Source organism: Dermacentor albipictus, chromosome 3, assembly GCF_038994185.2.
Source record: "Dermacentor albipictus isolate Rhodes 1998 colony chromosome 3, USDA_Dalb.pri_finalv2, whole genome shotgun sequence".
Lineage (NCBI taxonomy): Eukaryota > Metazoa > Arthropoda > Arachnida > Ixodida > Ixodidae > Dermacentor > Dermacentor albipictus.
Window position 1 is genome coordinate 75776319 of NC_091823.1, and position 24311 is coordinate 75800629.

Genomic DNA, 24311 nt, shown 5'->3' on the forward strand with positions numbered 1-24311 from the left:
TCCGTTCCGTTGCGTTCGTCCGATAGCAGACAACACGGAATGATTGACAGCAGATATCACTTCACAATTGACGTCATGGCGTTCGACACCGTTCAAACTGACCAGGCGTGTGCGGCTCGGTGGAACGGACCGCCTCCGTTCTATTTTGGAACGCGTACAAGATCGCACCCTTAAAATCCGATGTATAAATTCCCTTCTAAGGGCGAAACCCCACAAATAAGTTGAAGTACCTATCAGGTGAAACATCTCAATCCGTGGCTGGAAGTCCATTTGTGCAGTGAGGCCATGTAGCATTTACTTTTGTTATTACTGTTGTATATTTCTAGAACACTGTACTTGATGCCTAGTGTGCCAAAAATGGTGAGGACAAGAGATTCACTCTGCTGGTTTGTGATTGTACAGCTACACTTTGTGCGTAAAAGTTGGAAGTAGACACCATGATGGTCTGCTCTTAACTATACACGTATTCCTCCTAAACCTTGTGGGCCTTTGTAATGCAAATATTTGCAACGGAACATTGTTTTCCTGTAATATTTATGAACTAGCCCTGATTATGGCTTTTCTAAACACTAGAGCTGTGTGAATGCCAAGATCACAAATGTCAAAGAGTTCGTTAGTTCGTTTATCTATTCAGATGGGAAGTGTGTGTTCAGTACTTGGTTAATTCGCCTGTGCGCCATGAAACTGAAGCTGATGAACACAGACCTCCAAGACTGATCATTTGACAGCATGTGTTGTGCACCAGGCATGGGTTACATAGCTTAAGAGTCTGGTTGTGGTTATGCTCTTTTGTGTTACCCATTCGAAGCGTCAGTTCTTTGGAGGGGCTGATGCTATCAAAAGGGAACATGCACAATCTAAATGTTGCTTGGCTAGAAGCAGTGTGTCTTGGATTTTTTCCAACATTAATAACTTTTTACAAAGTAAATATAGTTTCATGATACTATTATATTTTGCAGCAGCCATGTGGCACTTTGGTTTCGCAGTCATACTGTTCACACAGCTCTAGTCATGGCTTCCTCCACCTGACGCCTCTGGCTTTCCACTTTCCATTCTTCCCAGACTGTCCTTTCCTTGTACTCCTGTTTGTCTCAAATCTATACACTTTAGTACTTCTCCTTTCTGATGCACCATGTTGCACTTTCTGTTAGATGCATTGCTTGCAGCTCTGTCCTGCTATTGTTCTGTGCATGTGTGTGTATTTTCTGTGATCAGGAGGTTGCCGTTTTAGCAGCACCGTAACAGTTCGATGCGAAAAAAGTTTGAACTCTGTATGTATTTCGCAACAAACAGGAGCTGACAGGTTTTTAGAAAGCACAGATTAAAAGAAACTGTAATTTGTCTTATGTAATGCTATTAGCGTGCAGTCAAAGTGCAAGAGCCATGAACTATGAGAAAAATAACACACACACACACACATGCACGCACACACACGCACACAGTACATACTATGGTACATGAAGCCAGTATGTACCCTAATTTTCAGAATACAGTCTTCACCAAGTATTTTTGCAAAATCAGGTTTGACTTAAAGTAAAAATCTCCTATTACATAATCCATATGTGGTACACGTTCTTGTTGCAGCAGTTGCCTTATTAACATATGAGAACAAAAATGGAGGCCAATTAAAGTGTCCTAGGTAAAGTACCAGTGATCACTGTCACTTTCAGCCTCGAAATCTGTTGTAGGCAGGACCAGAAGGCTTGTTGTAGCGTAAGGGCCCCACCATTGCCTAATTGACGAAAGTCTCCTCATCATCTTGCTCATTGTGATCGTTTCCTGCGGTACGAAATAAGCAGAGCATCTAGCACTACATCTTTATAGCCACTGGCACTATGAGCGAAGCTCTGTGCAGACATTATAATGCAAGTTGAGTGCCGACTTACCAGCCATGCAATTTGGTTTTTGTGGGCAACATGCATGAGCAATGTTCTTGAAGATTCATCTAGCAAACAGTCCTAGTTATTTACGTGATGGCCATAGTACATTGTTGGTATAACCTTATAAACACTGTGACAGCCACGTAAACCCTGTAGACAATGAATGTAGACAATGAAGAAAGCATTGTGTAAATTAAATTCTTTTTGTAGAAATGTACATGTTCTAAGGAAAATTAAAGTGAAAGGGGAAAAAAAGACAACCTGCCCTTGGTGGGAGCCAGGCGTATAACCTGTGCATGTTAACTGGATTCAGGTTCTGACAATCGTGGTGTCTTCATACGGTTTAACCGAGCATTCATTGTAACTGGGAAAACTAGGAAAAGGTGGCAGCACAATATGGCACGTACGGAAACGAGATGACAAGGATGGGCTCTGAACTTCCAACATTTTTGTGAATGATTTTGTGAATGATGTTGATAGAAGTTCAGCACTTGTCCTTGTCGTTTCGTCTTTGTCCGTGTCTTTTTGCCCTGCCGCCTTTTCAAATATGTGCCAACTAGCCCAGTTTGCGACATTAATTTTAACTGGGATTGTTTTAAGTTGGCTGAACCACATAATTTAGGATATGTGCTTATGCAATGGGTGCATCATGTAGTAATTGATTTTTAATGTCTTAAATGACATTTGAATGAGGTACTTTAAATGCACCCTTTTTTCTTCTTGCCACTTCTCTGATCTCATTACAAATACAGAAGGCAATCGATGATTATAACATATGGAATAAAGGCAATATCTACAAGGCATTCACAGTAAGTAAAATCAATTTGTAATGGTTTGATCAGTGTGGTGAAGATAAATAGTGGACCGTTGTTGCCACAGGCTGTTTTTTTATTTATAGGCCCACATTTATTACATAAACTAAGGAGATGGTCAAGGTGAAGTAATGAACTAATAACAGGGGATAGAGGCAGAAATTTACTGTTAAGCTTTTGTAACATCAGCTGAGACATCTTTTGGTGTGCTTTTGCAAGAAAGGTGACAGGCCAGAAATGAATATGTGAAATTCAGATATAAAGGCCTTCAATTTATGATTAAACCAGAAAATACTGATTTTGTTTGAACCTAATTTTCTTGGCTACACCAAGATAGCATGGTTTTGTTTGCATGCAGATTCTGCAAGCAGTAGCTGCAATCTTGCACTTCCAGGGAGCTTAGCAAATTTCATTTAGAGCATGGGCAAACCTTCCGAATAAAAGCGGATTATTGCATTGTCCTTTTGAAATCAACAGTATTTTGTTTTCATTGCACATCCTATGACCTTCTGTCTGAATTCGCCTTCCGAAAAAAAGGGGGGGGGGGCATCACATAATATCACGTAATCCTCCAGCTCCAGTATTGGAGAATGCAGGTAAGGAATTTCACATGTGGAGGCTAGACGGAGGCATGCGGAGGAAGTGTCTGTGTTGGCGGTGATGCTTGCCTCATGAAAGCATGGGTTCGTGGCACCGAAATATTTCTCTCCCGACTAGTAATGCACCAATTTGAAAAATACTTGCGGTATAACGTTCCTCAGAGGGCACGTAACAACTTCCAGCATATAACCAAATTGCTATGTGGGCTGGTGAGGGGCCCCTTAAGTTAAACTTCATTTTATGCCGACTTTGTGACTGGGCAGCTAGCCAATTCTTATTTGCTAGGTACAAACTGTGCACATTAATTGGTACGAAAGATCAGACTGGAGAGCTGTTTTAAGTAATGCTGCTTAAACTCGATGTCGTGTTTGTTGCTATTGTCTCAATCCAGGTGACATGTTACCAGCTGCTGTCAAAAGTCACATTTTCTCATTTTCCTTTATGTATTTTTTTGCCATTGCTTTCTACTTTGTTCTTTTGTTTTGCCTGTGCATTTTTAGCAGCCATTTACATTATTAGGCCTCTTAAATGTCACAGTATGACTTGATGAGTAGCGCTATGTGCCAGAAGTTTGGGGGATGACAAAGAAGCTGGAGAGGGAACTAAGGAACATCTCAACAAGCAATGGAATGCATAATGGTGCATGCATTAAGGAGGCAGTTGGACGATGGTGGTATGAGTTAGGTTAAGGCATCTCTTAACATCCATCTAGTTGAGGCTAGTAAGAGAAGGAAGTGGAATTGTGTAGGTCATGTGATTACTAGAGCAGATGGTGGTCTGCTAGACTGACAGAATGGATGCCAAGGAGTGGAGACAGTCAGTGATGTCAGAAAGTTAGGTGGTGTGATGAGATTAGGAGATTTGCAGAAATGGTAGTCGGTGCACGACAGATGTAACTTTATGCAAGCAGTGTGAAGCAAAAATGTTGCAAGATTTGTTGCTCTTCAGGACGTTAAAACAAGGCCCAGTTCAACAGGACATGGCTTCAGTAGGTACTGTTACATTTTACTCATGGAATTCCGTCATGCAAAAGGTGACCTGAATCTAGAACTTAGCAACATACTCGTTTAGTAGGCCATTAAGAATGAAGATATATTCTTAAACACAGGTAGCGCCACATATTTTATTTTTGTCTTTGCAAATGCTACCACTGTATTCACAGCATTAACTTGCCTGCCTGGTCACTTGTATTGCCAAAAATTTAACCTTTTGCTTTAGCTGCATGGTATTTGCTGGTAACTTATGCAGCCAGTGTATACATAGGTATCCATATGGTCATGTATAAATATGCCCAAAGGTCACAAGCCATTCTTGGTTGCCAAGTTTATGATAATGGTAATTTTTCCTGCTTCTTGTCTATAGTAAATATTGAGGTGAAATTAGGTATTTCCCAGGACTAGTACAGCATATGTGTCATTGAATTGGATTGTGCAAGTCAACAGCACAATTCAGCTGTCGCATGTACTAAAGCTAAGGGTTGTGAAAATGGTATGTTTGCATTAAAGGCGCAGGAAAAGGTGGCAGCACCAAGCCTGCAGTGCGCATTCCTCTATGCGTCAAGTACTTTTTACAATAGCTACGATGGGCTCTTGACTTGCCTGAATGCATCTGCAGTCAGCGATATAGACAGTGTCTATCGTTTTTTGTTCATGAAATATGTGATCAAAGCAGTGCGTAAAAAATGTCTGAAGAAAGTCCATAGGTGGTTAATAGACACAGCTTTGAGGAGATTAAGATATATAAATTTATTTGGTAACTTATCATTCACAGTGGTGGGCATGAAGACTTATCTCGGAATGATGATAGATGAAATAATTGACTAAAATTAAATAGCATTCTGGTTTGTCAGCTTTAGAGCACATGTGGTAATTGCAAATGTGAAGCCAGCCTAAATACAAATAATACCCATGTGCTAGAGGCCTTCCCACCTCCCTTTCTCCTAAATTAGGTAAACCTCTTTGGCAAGCACTACTCATGAAAAATATGGCCTCTAAATGTGCAGACAAATGCATTAGTGTTCCACCAAATATTTTCACATAAGTCTCCTTCTTCTTTTGCTGTGTACAGCAGCTGTATACTAAAATCTGGTGCAACCATATGTTTTGCTGCTCATTTTGAATACCTGTTTGAGATTTCTTACAAATGGGCATTCTTTGCGTATTGGCTGGCTTCAATTTTACATTTACAACATATGCCTCGCTCTAATGCCGCTAATCAAGCAGCTGTTTAGTGATTTTTAGTTCACTGTTCCTACCATTAGTGAAGACCACTGCAAGTAATGTGTTACCAAGAAAGTGTGCTCATGACATTGTCATTCACAAATTAGCATTGTGCCAGAGCAGTATTCATGCACTTCGTGATATACCCAAATTTAACAGGCAAGTGCACCAACATGCTAAGCTTGCTTTCTGCAGGCAGCTGAGCCAGCTAAGATGCACACGGGCACGTGAAGTCTTCTTTTAATTTTTGGTGTAATCTCATTTGCCATTGTTGGGTTGCAGTGAAGTGGCATCCGTAGATGCTCTCTGCTTATCAGAAAAAACATAATGTGCATACTCCCATGAAATGAAAAAGCTGCAACACACTGTCATAGGCCTTTATGAATATATTGTGTTGGGCATCCAGCCCATCAACTTCCCGTACCTAGATGGTTGTTCTTGCGATTTTTTTTCTTTTTTCGTGCCAGTGTGGACATGAATTTTCTTTGTCACACGAGCTACAGCACACGTGTCTCATGGCTATGAGGATTGCATCTGCCAAACACAACTAAGGAGAACTAGATGAAAAATGTTTCAATTTTAAAGTCTAAATGTGAGTTGACGAAGAGTGTCATACCTGTAGAAATTGCGAGTGTGCAGCCATTGACCGTTGGGTTCAGCAGTCTATCAGCTGCTGGCTCACATAAATTCTGCAACATCACAAAGTCACAGTTCACATTGTATGCAGGGTTCATTTTAGCAGGAAGTCGAAGTTTAAGAATTACGTGGTAGACATGGTCAAATGGTGTCATTCATGCCATGCTAGTGCATGCGGTGTTTACAGATGCCAGCCATAAAATGAGGAGGGAAATAAAATAAAAATAACTAGTAAAACCTGTAAAATGCTAGATTTTGTTGAAAATAAAACTTGTTTGATTACTGGCAGTTTATTCAATTTTGCAGACTGTTTTGTAAGGGTGCTGTGAGTGGGCACTCTTTTCCGTGTTCACAGCAAGAATGACTGGTGCTTAGACAAGCAGAAATGTTTACGAAACTCATGAGATAAATATGTGGCGACAACCAAAATTTTTGGTTGCCCCCATTTATAGATTGGTTCCATAAGTTGGGGTCACTGCTGTGCGGGTTATTACACATAAGCAATGTTCTGAAAAATCGAGCTTTAAAAACATAACTTGGTGACTGTTTTTCTTGTTTTTAAATCAGTTTTGCCCAAAACTAGACGCAAGTGAAAAATGATAAAATATTTGCCATCAATACTACAGTAGTAAGCAAGCTCTAGATGCTGGGCATTTTGCGATAAAGTAATTTTTTTCATTTCATTTAATATACCCCTCAGGGCCAAGCGCATTACAGAGGGGTAGTGGTAAATACAAAACAATTAAAAAAACACAGTTGGTTGCATGAGTGTTTAAACGGCACCTGTATATACAATATTAGCTAAGGCTTCACGGAACTGTTCATAATTAGTAAGGCCTACAACTTTAATGGGAAGATGGTATAGTCATGCGAGGTTCTCAGCAGGAATGATTGTAAGAAACTTGTTGGATGACAAAAGGCCGCCTTTGTCCTGATGATCAATGCGACGGGATACATAAGATGGTTGGGGGATGAGGTGATCTCTTATAGTATGATGGTTGTACAACTTGTGGAAGTGGGCAATACGAAACACTTTTCTTCGAGATGCCAGCGATGGGAGGCAAAGATTAGATTTCATGTTAGTTATACTCGCTTTGCTGTTGTAGTTAGCAAGAATAAAACGTACAGAGTTATTTTGAACCATCTTGAGATCAGAGATTAGATTTTCATGAGTAGGGTCCCATAACGGAGTCGCGTATTCGAGTTTGGGTTGTATTAAAGTTTTATATAACAAAAGTTTCAAATTAGTAGGTACGTTGAAAAAGTTGCAACGTAGGTAGCCAAGCATGGGATTAGCGTTTTTAATTATGTTCTCAGCATGAAGAGACCAGCTGAGGTTAGAAGTGATGTTAACACCAAGATATTTATATGAAGAAACTGATTCCAACAACATGTTGTCAACGTAGTACGACGGTATGGTAGATGTTTTCCTAGACACACGCATGACTTTGCATTTGTTAATATTTAGCTCCATTAACCATTCATTGCACCAGTTCCCTATAGCGGCAAGGTCAGACTGAAGTAATTCAATATCGTTAGCATTGCTAATTTCTTTGAAAATGATGCAATCATCAGCGAACAGATAGATATGGGAGTTGATAAGCGAGGGAAGATCATTAATGTAAATTAGGAACGATAGGGGTTTAAGAACGGAACCCTGTAGAACACCTGAACGGACCTCTGTAAAACCGAGTTAATGCCGTTAGCACAAACAAATTGCGAGCGGTTGAGAATAAAACACTCAGTCCATTTCAAAAGGTGACCGTCATTGTTAAGTTGTTTTAGTTTGTGAAGCAATAGTTTGTGACACACCTTATCGAATGCTTTTGAAAAATCTAAGAATATACAGTCAGCTAGTGACGATTGGTCAAGAATATGGTGTAGTGCATGTGTAAACAATATTGATTGGGTTTCACAGGAGTAAGATTTCCGAAAACCGTGTTGTGTTGATGTAAAAAATGAGTTCAATTCAAGAAAATTAACCAGGTTGGTAAAAATAATGTTGGAGCATTTTACAGCATGTACTGGTGAGAGAGATTGAACAATAATTATTAGGGGATGCTTTGCTGCCGGATTTAAACATTGGAATCACCTTGCCTATTTTCCACTCATTAGGTAGCGTATTATGGTCAAGCAATTGCTGGAAAAGTTTGGATAGTATGATGGAAGAATAATCTGAAGTGTTTTTTAATAATTTTGAGTTAATACAATCGTATCCAGGAGCAGAATGAATGCATAGTCTATCAATAAGCTTACTGATACCGGATGGAGCAACAGTTATGGAGGGCATGTTAACATAGTTAAAGTGCTGTGTACTGCTAGATGTGGCTGTGAAACTTTTTGAAAATGTATGCTTTAGTATGGTGGCAGAAAGGTCGGGAGGAATTGGAACACCAGAAGAGTCGGTTAAGACAAGGCTGTTGTCAGTCGAAGGAATAATTGCACACCAAAATGTTTTAACATTTGTGGTAAGCATTGAAGGCAGAATATGTGAATGGAAGTGCTTTTTTGCGTCTTTGAGCGCTTGCACATATGGGTCTGATGCCGCAGTATACGATGCCCAGCGTTCACTTGTGGGTGAAAGCTTTGCAATGCAGTAGAAGCACTTCCTGTGATTATTTGTGATTAAATGTGATTATTTTACCAGGGAGAGTTTGTGTGATTTGTAATGGTGCTTTGAGAAATGTACTGTTCATTTAGATGGGTGACTATAGCTGTGAACATGTTCCAATTAGTTTGTACACTACGGTGGTCAGAGCCATCAAGGAAAACGTCGATAAATGAAGATAATGCATTGTTTATGGCCTGATAATTTGTTCTGTAGTAGTCTCATATTATTATTTCTTCTTGTTAGTTTTCCGGCGGTCTAGTTTAATATCAAACTGTAGAAGCAAGTGGTCGCCAATTCCTGGCAGGTACGTTACAGGCGATACTATGTCGGGTCGATTAATAATAGTTGTCCGCCATGCATTTAGTACTGCAGTCTCCAAAGGGGTGCAAATGATTTTTTAAAGGTTGTAGCCCCAAAATTTGTTGTTTGCACTCCAATAAAATATAGTGCTAAGTCATCTGTAGTGGCGAACTTGCATGATACATGCACTTTGAAAGCAATGAGATCAGGAGTAATAATTTTAGCAGATCTGGATTGTGCTCTTCACATTGAGTAGTGTAATGCAAGTGGTTTGTGTGCACAGTAGTGCATACCAAGTAGAACAGTAGTGCGCACCAGATTGAACCCAAGGGCTAAATATTGCAATTATCCTTTCCCCAGTCTGTTCCTTTTGCGTTTAATCACTGGCTCACACTTGTCGTCACTTGCCATTTTCACCAAGATTGGCCACTTAGTGCAATTGTCATTGTACAGAGCAGACTAGTATACTTAAACAATGACTATAAGGTTATATCGGGAAGTGTGCAATGAGAAAAAATATCGGGCTAAGTGTGGCCACTATGGAAGCTTGACACACAAAACTCTGGGGTGAGTGAAGTGTCTCTTTAACCATAGACCGTCGCCAGACAACATGGTCCTTAAAGGACATCATCAGCGTGGACTGGTGTTTGTCCCAGGATGTCCTTGATGCTTGCTTAAAATCACTTCTCTTGCACATGCACATCATTTCACTTGCGGCAGCGACTGAAGTCAGTCGGGGTGGTTGTGTTGTGTTCATTGCTACCATAACACAATAATGTGTCCTGCACTGGCCTTGGTTGCAAGAACTTGTGCCCTCATAAGCCCCAAATCAGTCTCTTCAACCAAACATGGCTCTTCGCTGCCTTGAATGTCAATGAATGAAGTGCTGTCATGCAGTTGTCATCATTCTGTAATCATCATTGCTGCACGCACATGCTCTTAAGCATCTTTGCACAAGATTGCAGGAGCATTGCACAAAGCTGGGGGCATCGGGAGTAGTCAGAGGAGTAACTGCTGTCACTGTAAATGAATTCAGAGCTGTAGGAAACTGCAGATATTTCCCCCAGGATCAGCCATTTGGCACAAAAAATAAAGAGAAAGGGAGAGGACCTGAGAAAAATGATCATTACAAAGCACCCCTCGTACTGATTGGATGCTTCGAGGAGAAATGGCACGTGACATAGCACATGTCATTGACATTTGTACTGAGTTGCCTATTCCAGTGAAAACAGTGTGGAATGGCATGTACAGTCTTGTAACAAAAAGCCAAGAGATTGATTTTAATGTCCCAAAGTAACACATAGGCAACACAGGCACCATTTTGGGGTGTCTGCCATGGCCTAACCCCACTATGTGGCTGTAGCAGCCTGGGATAGAACTTTGCAATCTCGCACTCAGAAGCAAAATGCGCAGCCCTGAGCCATTTTGGCGGGTATGTGGAAAGAATAGATCAGGAAAATAACCATGAAAAAATCTGGCCCCAGGAGTGTTGCACCTCATGAACTAAACTTCTAGCACTAGTGGATGACTTTCTGTGACTGAAGCCAAAGCATGTGTTTGAGGGCACTGCTGAACATAGTTACAAACTTCAGTAGCATTTTTAACGTGACAAATATGAATTCATGTTAATATTTAGTTATACATTAGTGTTTGCCTTTGGCACGAATTGAAGGATGCAAAAACACAGTGGCTTGTCTTGGGAGCAACACTGAAGCTTGTGCAAACCCTCTTGAGAGCACTTTTAGAGCAGCCATGAGTGGTCCCAGTTAGCCCAATAGCCTCATCATTTACTGAAGCATTAAATAAACCATCTTAAAGGGGCCCTGAACAACCGCTCGGGCTTGGTGAAATAACATAATCCATGGGTAGGATACGCTGCAGTGAACACCTCGGTCAAGTTTTGCTGTCATACGGGGTGTGTGGAGCTCGCAAGCGGAGCGCAGTCACCTTTCTCTCAAATGCTCTTTTCAACTGAAGCCTGCTCCTCATTCTCTTCTGGATGCTTTATTTCGTAATAAAGTGGATTCCCATATGCGGCTGCTTATTGGTAGCTGCAGTCGGCTGTGTAGCGTAGATACCGCGGCCACCACGGAGTGGTTTCACGAGTCCACTGGCTAAGCGCACCACAGCTCGTTGAGGACAACCATGTTTGGCTTGCATTTAGGGCATTGTAGGCACCAAAATTGGAAGTTGTGGCATCTACATTGACATCCAAAATTAAATTTGAACTGCACGCTCTAGTGACATTTAGAAGGCGAGCATTGTGGGCACACTCCACTCCGCTGTAGCTTTCGCAGTGTAAGACATTGAAGAAGGAACCCGAGCACAGGGGAGGCTGCGTTTGAGTGCCAATAACTCTGCTTCTGCTGAATGCATTGAGGTACTTTTTGCAGCAGGGTGTTTCTGAAATAGCTTATTTTCACTTCAAATGCCTTTCTCCACTTCGATAAAAAGTAGTTCAAGGCCCCTTTAAAAGGCGAGCAGGTTTTCACAACAGCAGATCAGCTTCTTCATGTTAGAAGTGCCTTGTGCACATGGCTGCTGGCAGTGCCTGTCTTGTTGCCTTGTTGCTGCACTTGTGTAAAAAGCAATGCTGGTTGCCATAGATTGCTACATAGCAAGTTTCAGCAGAGCCTTTTAACAGTGTTTTTAATGCACATGCTTCGCAGTGCTCTTGGCACTCGAAGATTCATATAATTATGCTAGCAAGGTCAGGTAAAACTGAGCGAGGGTACTGGAAAATGTCACAAACTAGTGACTTACAAGTGAGTTGTCGCCATTCAATCAGCTTATGATAATGCACTTAAAGGGACACTGAAGGTTGACATTTAGTCAATCTGGAATATTGAATGACCCTTCTGGGAACCTCATAGTACATATTATTTTTAAAGATTGCTTAGTTGCAGAAAAGGTTGTTGCTCAAGGGGCCACACAGTTCTTCCACAGTTCACAGAGCCTGTGATGGATGGGGTCTCGTAGCAGCTATGTTGGCATTATCAAAGAGAGGTTTGGAATATGAAGAGGGAAAGATCGAGAGGTTAACCATGGTCGTGCCCTGTTAGCTACCCTACATGAAAGAAAGGGGTGGGCGGTTTGGGGCGAAGAGTCAGTGTGCTCATACCCTCAAATCAATGTTCACTCAGATAACCCCACTTCTTCTCGGAGGTCAGGCTTGCACATAGGGGTTACCACCTACTTGCAAAAAGCAAGGCAATAAGCAGTACTATAATGAATCTTATTACCAATGGTCAACTACAATTTACTGTTTAAAGACTGGGCAGTTTGGGCCTCTTGTGCATGCTGAAAAGTCCAATGCACGTGTAAAACATCCCAGTAAGACTAGAGTTAAACAAAAGAAAATGCATGGGATGTTGCTAATATATATTTTTTTGCTTTCTTTCTGCTGATCCTTTTCTTTCTTTTATTTTAAGTAGCACATTGAACTTTTCAACTTGCCATGTATCTGGATTCCTGGCTTATGGAAGTGTCTGCTCCTTTATTTGCATGTTATACTTGTGGCTGGCTTTGCATGAATGCTGACGAGTGTCTCTTCCCTCTCTGCTTGCAGAAGGAGTCTCAGGTGTGTCAACAGGCACGAACCCTGGAGCGGGACTTTGACGCCCTGGTCCAGCAGTTTTTGCCCGAGCACTACGCCGACCTACGAGACGCCCAGCCTGACCCACAGCCGGGCTATGAATCGGACCCTGAGCGCCGCAAGAGGGCGCGCACATCCTCCACATCTTCATCGCCTCCTGAGCAGACCGTGATTCTCTCTTGGTGAGCTTCTACCTGTTCTTTCTTGTTCAATGTACATGCACGAAAAAAAAAAGAAAGATTGTGGGTTGCAGGCATCCAAAGGAATTTGTAGTCCAAGCATGGTAGCTGACATAGGAAATTATAAGCTGAACTAATGTGTGTGCATACCGTAGTGCCTTCACCAGCATCACAATGTTAGGCTGGGCTGGGAAGAAATTGCAATTTTACAGCAGTGGTCTGTTGTAGTTTCTTCCCCAACTCAAATTGATGCACAGCATTGATGGCAACTGGAAGATTGCGCAGTGATAATGGAAAGTGCTGGTTCAGAATTTTTAATTTGCAAGATTTAAATCTCGGGCCCCTTTGGCATGTGCCACATTTACATGAATGCAACAGTGATGCATTGAACTGCCTTTTTAGCATGCCACATCTGTGCGAATGAGGTGATGTGATGAGAAGGTGAAGCACACATTAATGCGCCAGATGAAGGTAAATCAAGAGGGGAAAGATGCCTTGTGCAGTTCATGTAAACACTGGCACATCGCATCAATATAGAAAGAGAAAAATTGAGATGGTGCTTATGCTTTTAATTTTTAAGCTCAGAGTTTGTTGTCACCTGGCTATTGACCCATGTCTATAGCTGTTGGCCTTGAACTTTTGATGTCTCCCTACCTTGCAGGTAAATATATGTGTTTCATTGCAAATCAAGCTTTCCTTGTGAGTTAAGCAAATGTCTTGCCTTCCCACTCAGCCATACAAACATTTCTTGTTTTCACTTTTAAGTGTGCAGAATGGTGCACGACTAGGTAGGTTTTCACAAATGGCTCGTCAGATGCGTCGCACGCTTTTCATTAGGCAATGCTTATTAGTTAACCCTATATGGCGGTCTATGTGAACCCCCATGAAGTCTTTCAAGAACCCCTGTGTGCCCACAGACCATGGTCTGAGAAAACACTAGTCCATTTTGCTTGTGTTTTTACTATTTAACTGGTGCTTGTTCATCATTAAATCAGAGTTGTGAGCAGCACATTGTCCTAACCATTCTTGTTTTGAACACCTTATTTATTGCTAGTCTTAAACACCAAGCATGCTATTGTTTCAAGACACTGGCTGAAACACTGGTCTAGCATAAGCAATTTCGCAGCTGCAGTATTCTCTGTATGCCCACATTTCACTGCTTTTTTTTTTGTGTGCTACATTGCTATCACACCAGCAGGATTTATTCTTGATGCACAATGCACAATTGGTCTTTTTTTTTCCCCAATTAGAGTTTCCTCTTCTGGTTTTCTTAAGGACATGCCTTTGTGTCTATTTCAGATAATTGTACAGAAGCTGACAACATGAATATTGCGAGGCTTCCATGCAAGCTCCCCCACAAAGCCCCAGCCTCTCACTCTCCCACAAGACGTGGCACCTCGTCCTGCGACTGTTGCGCCTCCCACCTTTCGAAGACAAACGAACTGAACCTATTTATTGTTTCTTGTACCGGCACAGCAAGTCGATCGGTGAAAAGACAACGAGCTGTTGTGCATGTATTAAGTTGTTCTTCCCTTGTGCATTGTTTATGTCTGGTGTGTGACGTCTCTGCATTTCTCTTCAGGGTCTAGACTGATATACATATATATATATATACATACATAAATATAAAGAAGAAAAAGTCTTGTTAAACCGAACGCTCCTGAGTCTTGTCTGATTTGCATCATTCTGCTTGAGAAGCAGTGTAGAGGGATTGCAAAGGGGTGGAATATAAAGTTTCTCACAATATTACCTAGAGGGAAAACTGGGGCTGCAATGCAGTTGTACGCACGGGAATGCCTGGTTGGTGGGGGTCTTCAGGTTGGCGTTGGTCTCAGAGAGCCAGGACGTCTTGAAAGAGTGCCTGGCTAGCAACGTTCCATCAGTCACAGTGGGTCATCTTCTAGTAAAACAGAGTGTGAAAAGCAGTTTTTTCCTAATATTGCACAAAAACATGTTTTATTCAATCATGAGAACCTGTGCTTGAATGTACAATTATACCTACATGAAACATAGCAAATGTAAGCGAGCTACTAAAGTTGGAGGACAGCCTACAAGACTTGCGCTTGCTTTCTGACAGTTCGTTGTCGGTTCTTGCTTTTGGTCACTTGATTATGCGCTGCAGGTAAGTAAACTTTATGGAAAGGTGTTACAGAGGTGAATGAAAGCCTTTTATTAAGATTTTATGTTTAAGAAAGCTTTATCTGTGCAGCAATAACCACAGTTTAGGTTAAGCCTCACTCAACAGAAGCCTCGCACACCCATAAGCCATCGTTCCTATAATAGCACAGAGCCTGTAAATAAACTCTCATAGATGTTGGCGCCAGAGTTTCCTCTAAGTAATGTAAGGAAATATATGGGGTTGGAAGCCATTTTCCTATGCAAATTACGGGAGAGAACTCTGGTGCTGCTATTGTTCAGCTGCCATGGGAACAATGGGTAGTGCATTGTCTTGTTGAACCTTTGTGCTTGTGGCTTCTTATGTTCTTATGTCATTACTTTATTATGCTTTCTTTTTCTTAAATTTCAAGAAATCCTACTATTCTAATGGCATGAAGGCAGTAAGTCTCTGCGCACTGTGAATCATTGTGAATTGTTGCATTTATAACACAATATTGTTGAAAACAACCAATTTGGAAAGTCGCAAAATCATTTGAAGTCATAATGACGAAGTTTAGGCAAATTTGTGCACTAACCATCATTCCCATGTTGACTGTACCACCATACTTGCAGCTCTCGTAGACACTGTAGAGCATGAGAGCCTCCTCTAGTAATTTTCATTGGAAACACTATAGTGGCAGTGATGGGAACCTTTCTTTATTGTTCAAAAATACCTCGGCGCTCCTTTTCGGGCAACAAGAAAATGGACACCGTGTAAGCTTTAAAGGAAGATTCCTGCATATCGATTGCAGTGGCCAGAAATGTAGGTGTGAGGGCTGGCTACAGTATGGAAATGATACACACAATATTTCTGAATGCATTTAGTCTGTAGGTAGCGTCATTCATCTCTTAGATCAAGTGATTGGTTTGCAGGTGATGGATTAGTGCAAACAGATGTGCCATTCTAGCCTCACATGCAGAAATGCTAGTTGCAAGGTGCACATATGCTGCAGTCACATTCTCGCTGGCAAGTTTTCGTTTCCATCAGGCACTGGTGCAACTTAATAGTATATGTGCAAGAGCAAGTCTTCACTTATGGGTACAATGTCGCATACTACTTGGCAACTGAGACATCACTACCTTACAAAGAAGCAGCCCATGCACTTGCACTAATGTAGCATCTGCAGACCAGTTACCTCGTCTGGGTAAGCAGCGAAGTGCCACTACCCATAATAGGTGCCAAAATGAAAGTATCGCGAGGTTTAAGCGATCTTCCAGCAGGCAACTTCTTCACTGAAACAGCAGCAGGCTTTCACATCAGACACAGCCATCTTTTCAAGGATCACTCCGAAGTGCACGCAATGTTTACGCACGAAGGCATCGTCTGCCTGCTGTGGCCTCTGAAACATTTGCAGATGCTACCACTCTTGGTGTCTCCATGGTACACAAAACCAGGCACTAATTGCCAAGTGCGAAAATTGCACCTTAGCTCAGTGGTTACGCATCCAGCTCTAAACCGCACATTGCCATAAGAGCTTGAGTTCAATTCCCAGTGGAGGCTAGGACAAAGCTATTCACCATTTGGTGGGAGCGACGCTGAGTCTTAAAGTTTAACTAGCACTAAAAAGATGAACTAGAGTGACAAGCACATCGGTCACGATGTTAGACTTCAACTGAATCTTTACTATGCTTAAAAACAATAATTCATGGGATGTCGTGAATTTTGATGCAGAAAAACCTAAACTTCTTTTTTCCTTTATACACAAGCTATTGAAATGAGTTGATATACAAACAATTATTTGCCAGATAACACTCTTCTGTGGCAAGAGCGAGCGACAGGCTGCCTATACTACTATTGTGTGCTTTTTTGATTCAAAAAGTTTCGAATAACCTCTTCCCAGCCTTGCACTAGTGCTATGTCTTTTTGTCATAGTTAAACATGTCTCAATTCTGAAATATGCCAGCTTTCTTCATTAACAAAGCTGTGGATCAGAATGTAAGGCCCGACAATGATAAGATATAACTGAAAGGACAAGCAGACAAGCTCACAGCAAAGCCAGGGCCGGTATCCTTGAGTAACTCTTTTGGAGATAGTTTCACTTTCGTGATATTTCAAAAAACTTTGCACTGGGCACATAGAAACATACGGTCAACAGCAAGCCTCGCACATGAACAGAAACACTGTGTGGACTGTCAGGATTTGGGGCTCAATCCCATCGCTCGTGATCCGTTGTCAAGATTGGAGTCCGGCATGAATTCGAAGGTAGCTGGCCCATGCCGTCGTCCAACTTATCCACGCTGAGGACGTTGATGAAGGGAAGAACTGCTTCTCATCGAGAACGAGGAATATGGGTTTATTTACAATATTTATATCAGCCTAACATGACTGCTTCAGAGAGAGTGTCAGTCCAACATGACTGCTCAAGAGAAGTGTGTCTCGAGCATTTGCACCACAGCAGTTTTTAAACACTCGGTCCTCCCGTGATACAAGGTGGCGAATGTTCTTCTCGTCAATGCAACCTAGCCGCCTCCCGCAGGACGGTTTACGCATACAAAGGCACACACATTCCGATGTCCGGAGCTGACGCCAGAGGGGAGCCGTTCCGTGTAGCTCGGAGCCATTCTGGGTAGCTCGTTGTCTTGCGTCCCGGTCGGCGCGTGGGAAGCAACAAAAAACAGCTTTTCCACGGCAGCTCGCGCACGCGTAGCAGACCAGGTCCGCGCTGGGGAGTTCGGGCACAATAGTTCGTCCGCCGAACTCATTCCGTCACAACGGCGATGGGGCTAGAGGATGGCGGCGGTTTTCAGCACAAAGCCCACTTCATCGAACGCATCCTAGCTGAAGCGACGGAGAGTGGGGGATGCGCGTCTTGTTCCCCAGTCGTAATTGGGTGGCAATCCTGCATTGCAGCTCGCCATTCTTAACAGGACGCACCCGCATGAAATCTCGGGGCAAGTGAAACTATCTCCAAAGCATGATCACTAGAAAACTTTTGGTTTCGAGACAAATGTCGTCCATGTAGGAGAATATTGTTTGCCGAGTGCTAATGTATCCTTCCGACTACCTTCAAGGTTTAGTATTTATGCTGTCTCACTAGTGCCATTTTTATTCAATCAGCTTTGGCCGCATTGCACTGACAAAAAAAATTATCAGACCCACTGGACCAACTACATTCGCATTTCAGAAACTGTGAATACCTCTTGGGCATGAGTTACATTTTAAAAGCTTTAAAACACATTCGGAAGTGCATGGCGCAGTTTTCATGGAGTGACCTTTGGTATGTTCTTATTGTGGCTATGAAGAAGCCTGTGAAATATGGAAAGGAGGAGCATGGGAGGGATATCTCGCTGGACTATGGCAGTATACTTTCACAAATGTTTTCAGAGAAAAAAACATATGCATGTAATCTGCATAAGAACTGAACAGCTGTGTTTCATTCCATCACTGGCCTGTCCCTCATCAGTTGAAGCTAGGTCCGTTTGATTCATCCTGTACTTCATGAACTAGTTCGTGCCAGTTCTTGCTCGTGCAGAACCAGCACGGTACCTCCTGCGCAAACACTCGATACCTTTTTGATGATTGCAGGCGATGCTGTGAACTCGTTGTGCACGAAGTCCTCATTGAGTGAAATGAATGGCGACATGCAGATGTCGCCATGTTGAACAGGTAAACGGAATAGTGAAATGCAGCACCTCATGAACCAGTTTTGATGGCTTCCATCTAGAAGTTACCAACGTGGCTGTCGAGACTCGAATGAATGCCAGGACTCCTCACTTCTTAGTGGCATGCATTAGAACTTCATTCTTAAAAAGCATGTTCCAGAGTGCTGTACAATCACGCAGTGAAATTTATTTCAATTAGCTTTGAGTTACATATACAAGAAACTTTATAGAAACAACTGCATCAGATATTGAAAAAAGTAGCTTATGCCTTAAAATAAATACTTTTAAAACTGCATAAGCATTGTTAATCGGCTGTCTTCCATGCACTCGAAGAGATACTTCTAAGTTGCTGAAGGCAAATGTAAACAACACAGAATTGGTCTCGTGAGTCTGTGAGGTACTATATAGTACATCTTCTAAGGCTTGGCTTAATTTCTGCAAGTCGTATAGGGTATATTTCCATTTGAGAGTACTTGGAATACATAAATAAATAAATGAGATTCGGCTCTTGCTTGATAACATGAGATCCCCTCTATTGAACAGTCATTGGCTCCTTAAGAGTACAATGCTGTGCGTTTTTGCCGCTGAAAGAATAAACTTGGCCCAAGCAGACAATCAATACTGATGATGTGGTAATGAGCTGGTGCGGCAGCTTCCAGGTAGTGTTGCTACCCACCTTTCGTCCTTATGTCTTTTTTGGCTTACCATGCCTCCGATGGCAAGATGGGCACTTCTGGTACTGAAGAACTGCAATTCACTAATACAGCTTGACCTATTTTCCTCTTTAGGAGTCCTTTTAAGAATAAGAATGGATAGGCTTTGTGCTGAGATACGTATTTTGGAAGATTTGGTAACAATTTGACTAACGTACACTCATACCAGGAGATGAAGCTAATTACTTAGCATACAAAAAGCTCGAGCCCTAGGGTTCCACATGAATTCTTCACACGCACAGGAATGTCCATAACGTCTTCAGTAAATTTTTTTTGACCGCTTCATTTGAATTAACCAATAAAACCAAAGTTGTACAAGGAAACCAAACCAAGCAGTCATCATTCATGCCAAGCCACCTGCTGTTCCTTCTATTTAGCTAATCAGGGAGTGGGAGGGGATTAATTTTTGTAACTATATATACTTACACTTGCCTTGGACAAAATACTTATTGGATAGTAGGGATATCCACAAGCGAAAATGTACAGGCCTCCAGTGTGCTAGGCACAAAGCTTGGAAATACCTGGCTTCACATAAACTGCAACAGGTGAAACGAAGCACATTAGCTGAGGAACGACTGCTAAAACAGGACACGCACACTGCTGCTTTCAACTGGTTTATTGCCATGGAATGTGCATACTCAGAGGCACATATTAAGGAGGAGGGAGAACAAAAATTGCAAGTACAACCATAGAGGCTAAATGAAATCAAAGAAAGGCAATTTCCTTGTCCATTAAGCTAACACGAGTTCTCCCACATTGCTCTCCTATTTGGTAAATCAAATCTTCAGTTATCTCCCTATACAACTTAAGAAGCAGCAGTTGGCAACCAAGGCACACAAACCGTGGGGGGTTGTGTTACTCCACTAGCCAATCGCAGAAGCAAACGAAGTCGTCATCATGCAACGTTTTCAGGATGGCAACGTACTTGATACCTCCGGAGTGTCTTCTGTTCTTGAAGAGTCTTTTCATCGGCGGAAGCGATGAGGTGTGCAACAGACTTGGACAAAGTGTATGGAGTCCGAGCATTTCACTCGTCAAAAGTCTATTGTTTTTCACTGCTGAGTCCGTTTTACTCATGAAACTTCAATGCTAACTGAAGTGAAACTTGACAGTAAATATTTGTAGCGAAACAACCGTTTTATTTCAGTTCAACAAAGAATTAGACTTTCCCCCGTTCCACGAGTGAAAACGTATGAAGTTATGCGCTTATAATTTTATTTTTGTGATTATTTATTTATTTATTTTATTTAGGTAACAGAGAAAGTTTGAAGTACGAACTATTTGCAGTCTCGCAGAGGAATTCGTGGCTGGCGGTTATGGCGTGGGCGGGGCTTCACTGCAGACTTAAGTTGTATCTGACTATAGCAAGTTGATTCTTTGCCCTACCTTTAATGCTGCAGTTGTCATACATGGAAAAACACAACATAGTGTGCAATGATATGCTTCCTTGCTTGTGCCGATTGTCTCACAATCAGCTAATCATGTGGTCACACAACTTCCTGTCTGGCCCAGATATACTTTTTTTATTGTGATAAAGACTTGCCCTTAAGGCATAATTCTTGGTGCATATATGTGTATTATATGTGTGCTGTGAGGCCTGTGTTGTGTATGAATTGAAGCAGTGTTTTGTGGAATCTGTTGTCATGTATCCAGCGGTCATAGCTGGTTGTCACACTGTAGCGGAGACCGGCTTGCAGTAGGAGATGCGAGCGTTCTGATTTTAAACCAGTACATGTCCATATTAGGTGGTATGCATCTGCTTCCATCACAGGAACGGAGCAGTATGGACACATAGCACCCAGTGGTAAATGCGACCAGTTCCACCTTGAGATAACAGCCAATGTAAGGGCCACCCCGGCCCGAAGCCTCCTAAGCACAACTTCCTCCGCCCTAGTAAGGTGAAGGGGGAGGGAGCAGACACACGTAAGAGCGTGTGTGTCCTGCCGGAGAAAATTTTTATGGGCTCGGAGCAAGTTAAGGGGCTGAGGTGGGAGGGAAATAGGCGGAAGATCAGGATTAGGAGGGCAGTGTGCCTGCTGGTCAGCAGCAATGTTGTGAGGGTTCGCTTTCTCACAAGATCAAGGGAACTTATAAACAACGGCCTCTATCATCATCATTAGCAGCAGCAGCAGCAGCAGCCTATTTTATGTCCGTTGCAGGACGAAGGCCCTGCAATCTTCAATTACCCCTGTCCTGCGCCAACCGATTCCAAATTTTGCCTGCAAATTTCTTAATTTCTTCACCCCACCTAGCCTTCTGCCAACCTCGACTGCATTTCCCTTCTCTTGGCACCCATCCTGTAACCCTAATGGTCCACCGATTGTCTAACCTATGCATTACATAACCTGCCGAGCTCTATTTCTTTCTCTTGATGTCAATTAGAATATTGGCTATCCCCGTTAGCTCTCTGATCCACACCGCTCTCTTCCTGTCTCTTAACGTTATGCCTAACATTCTTTGTTCCACCACTCTTCGTGCGGTCTTAACTTGCTCGCGAGCTTCTTTGTCAGTCTCCAAGTTTCTGCCCCATATGTTAGCACCGGTAGAATGCATCGATTGTATACCTTTCTTTTTAGTGATAATGGTAAACTTCCAGTCAGGATCTGATAATGTCTGCTGTATATGCCCCAACCCATTTTTATTCTTCTGTAAGTTTCCTTCTCATGATTGGGGTTCCCTGTGAGTGAGTGACCTAGGTAAACATATTCCCTCGCAGACTTCTAGAGGCTGACTGGCAATCCTGAACTCTTGTTCCCTTGCCAGGCCCATTATCTTTGTTTTCTGCATATTAATCTTCAACCCCTCTTACACACTCTCTGTTAAGATCCCCAATCATTTGTTGTAACTTGTCTCCAGAGTTGCTGAACAGGACAATGTCATCATGGCCTCCAGGCAGAAAACAAACTTCTTTCTATGTTGTTTAGCACACTCTACATATCTTGCTATTACTCACTCGCTATCAATAAAGCTTTTCTGTCTGTCTCTGTCTACTAATCATGCACAATTTGTTCTTGCAGCAGTTCCTTGCCTAGCTCACTTGTCTGAAACCTGGCATGTAGACGAACAAGCCAGATTTTCCTTTATTGTGAGCTGCGTGAAGCAAAATACTGTGGCTGTATTCTTTCTGGAGAACTTTCAGGAATGCTTTCACTTTTGCACCATTGGGGCAATGAGCATTCTGCCTCTTGTTTAGGCAGTTCGCATTTACTGAAAGTGACATCACCAAAAGTACACCATTGAGAATACAGCCCCGAATTAAGTAGCATAGAAACAATGAGCATGCAGTGCTGCAAAACAAGGGTGAAAGGACACTGCACGCACTGTTGCTTCATTTTGATGCATCACTCAAACAGCAGTGAACCTGTCAATTTCAGTATGCCTGGGGAGTAAATATATTGTGCATTATCCATACTCCGCAGGTTTCTTCACAATGTACACCTTGCCATGGTATCATCTCCACCACATCATGGAAAGCCTCACTTGACAGCACTTGCAAAGGATCATTCAGGGTCCTCTAAATATTTGTCTTCTGTTGTCCACACTAGAAAGGTGGTCCTCAACTTTTGACCACCATGAATTGGTTATCCTACTTGTGCAAAATTTGTTTTCAATACTGCAAAAGCCTTTCTCTAAGAAGTATTATATCCCTGCCACATGCACGCTTTCAAAGAGCATTCTAACTGTAGACCATTGAGACGTGCAATCCTGTAGCTCCCTTCTCTGAGCTTTCGCAATAGAGCCAATGAGGTCCTTTTGCAAAAGAGGATTTTAGTAGTATTTGGCTTCATCTGTACTCAAAGTACGCATGTGGCAGGAGTATTACATAAATGTTGGACTTCATGCCAGCAGATTTCCAATCGTAATGTCTTAAAACTATGCGAGTTGTACTGGGCCACTGTCGCAGAGCACCAGGTCTCAATCCATTTATGTTTTGACAAAAAATGGTGACAGGTGTGCAGATGTTTGGGCGAAAAGAAGGTAAAGTGCACGTGCATTACTGATGCAGGTTGACATAGGACGAGTTGGTGAAACAATAGCCTACATGGGTGTATGACAGAACTTGTGGATAAGGCGCTCTTGCTATTTTACGGCAGGATGAGAGGGTAGTGACAGCATTAGATTTGAGCTCAATGATACTACAGTTGGACTATTTCTTTTTTTTTTTAATGAGTGCTGATATACCTGTGCTGTGCTATTTGCCTTGCTTGTTGTTGGGCCTTTCAACACTTTCAAGCCATGTTCGTGGCTTTTAGTTCCAGTCCATTTCTATGCATTATCATGCGAATAAATAAATAAAATAGGATATAATTAGCTGTTAAAGATACATCTCAGTACCTGGTTTTGAACAGATTCCAGTGCATAGAAACCTTGAGCACTTATACTGTTCCTAATAAGTAATAAAGAATATCTATGGCTCTAACTGAAGACAAGCTAAATGTGCAGTTGCCACAACTATATACAGCTTAAGGCTATGCACACAATCTACAAACACTGAGAAAAGTGTGGACACATAGAGCAAGGCTACCGAGGTTGGTTTCACGCATCAATAGAGCCCAGTTGGCATATATTTATCTGGCTTAACGTGCAGAGAACAGATGCAAAGAGTGCTCATAAAGCAGCTGATGTGAACCCATTTAGAACTTGTTTGATGGGGTGCAATGGAGCACAATCCGATAATGAGGCATGCTGTAGTGCGGGACTCTTGAAGAACTTTGATGAGGTGAGGTTTTTTAATGTGACCTCAATGTACAGCACACAATTATTTTTTGGATTGTGCCCCCATCGGATTGTGGCTGCTGCGAACCCAAGCTCAACAGTGCAATGCCAAGCTCAAGCCATGAGCTACCAAGGAAGAACAAAGCTGCCGCGGCGGATTTCTTCAAGATCCACCGCAACTCCGTGGACTAGCTTGACATCAAACATTGCATTCAAGAGTCTGCTTCATGCTTATATACCACTACACAGAATGCTATGCATTAAGAACCAGTAATGGGGGAGACTTGCAA

At 42.2% G+C, this 24311-nt stretch overlaps 1 protein-coding gene across 10 annotated transcripts in view; it reads left to right on the forward strand.

The window, feature by feature from the left end:
- The window catches only part of LOC135900609 (E3 ubiquitin-protein ligase TRIM33-like), a 167679-nt gene extending 153192 nt beyond the window's left edge, over nt 1-14487 (forward strand). For all 10 annotated transcript variants that reach the window (XM_065430038.2, XM_065430039.2, XM_065430040.2 and 7 more), the window contains 2 exons: nt 12627-12835; nt 14132-14487. In XM_065430038.2, the coding sequence (XP_065286110.1) occupies nt 12627-12835; nt 14132 (210 nt within the window). In that variant the 3' untranslated portion in view covers nt 14133-14487. The remainder of the gene's footprint in view (nt 1-12626; nt 12836-14131) is intronic.
- The last annotated feature ends 9824 nt before the right edge of the window (nt 14488-24311 follow it).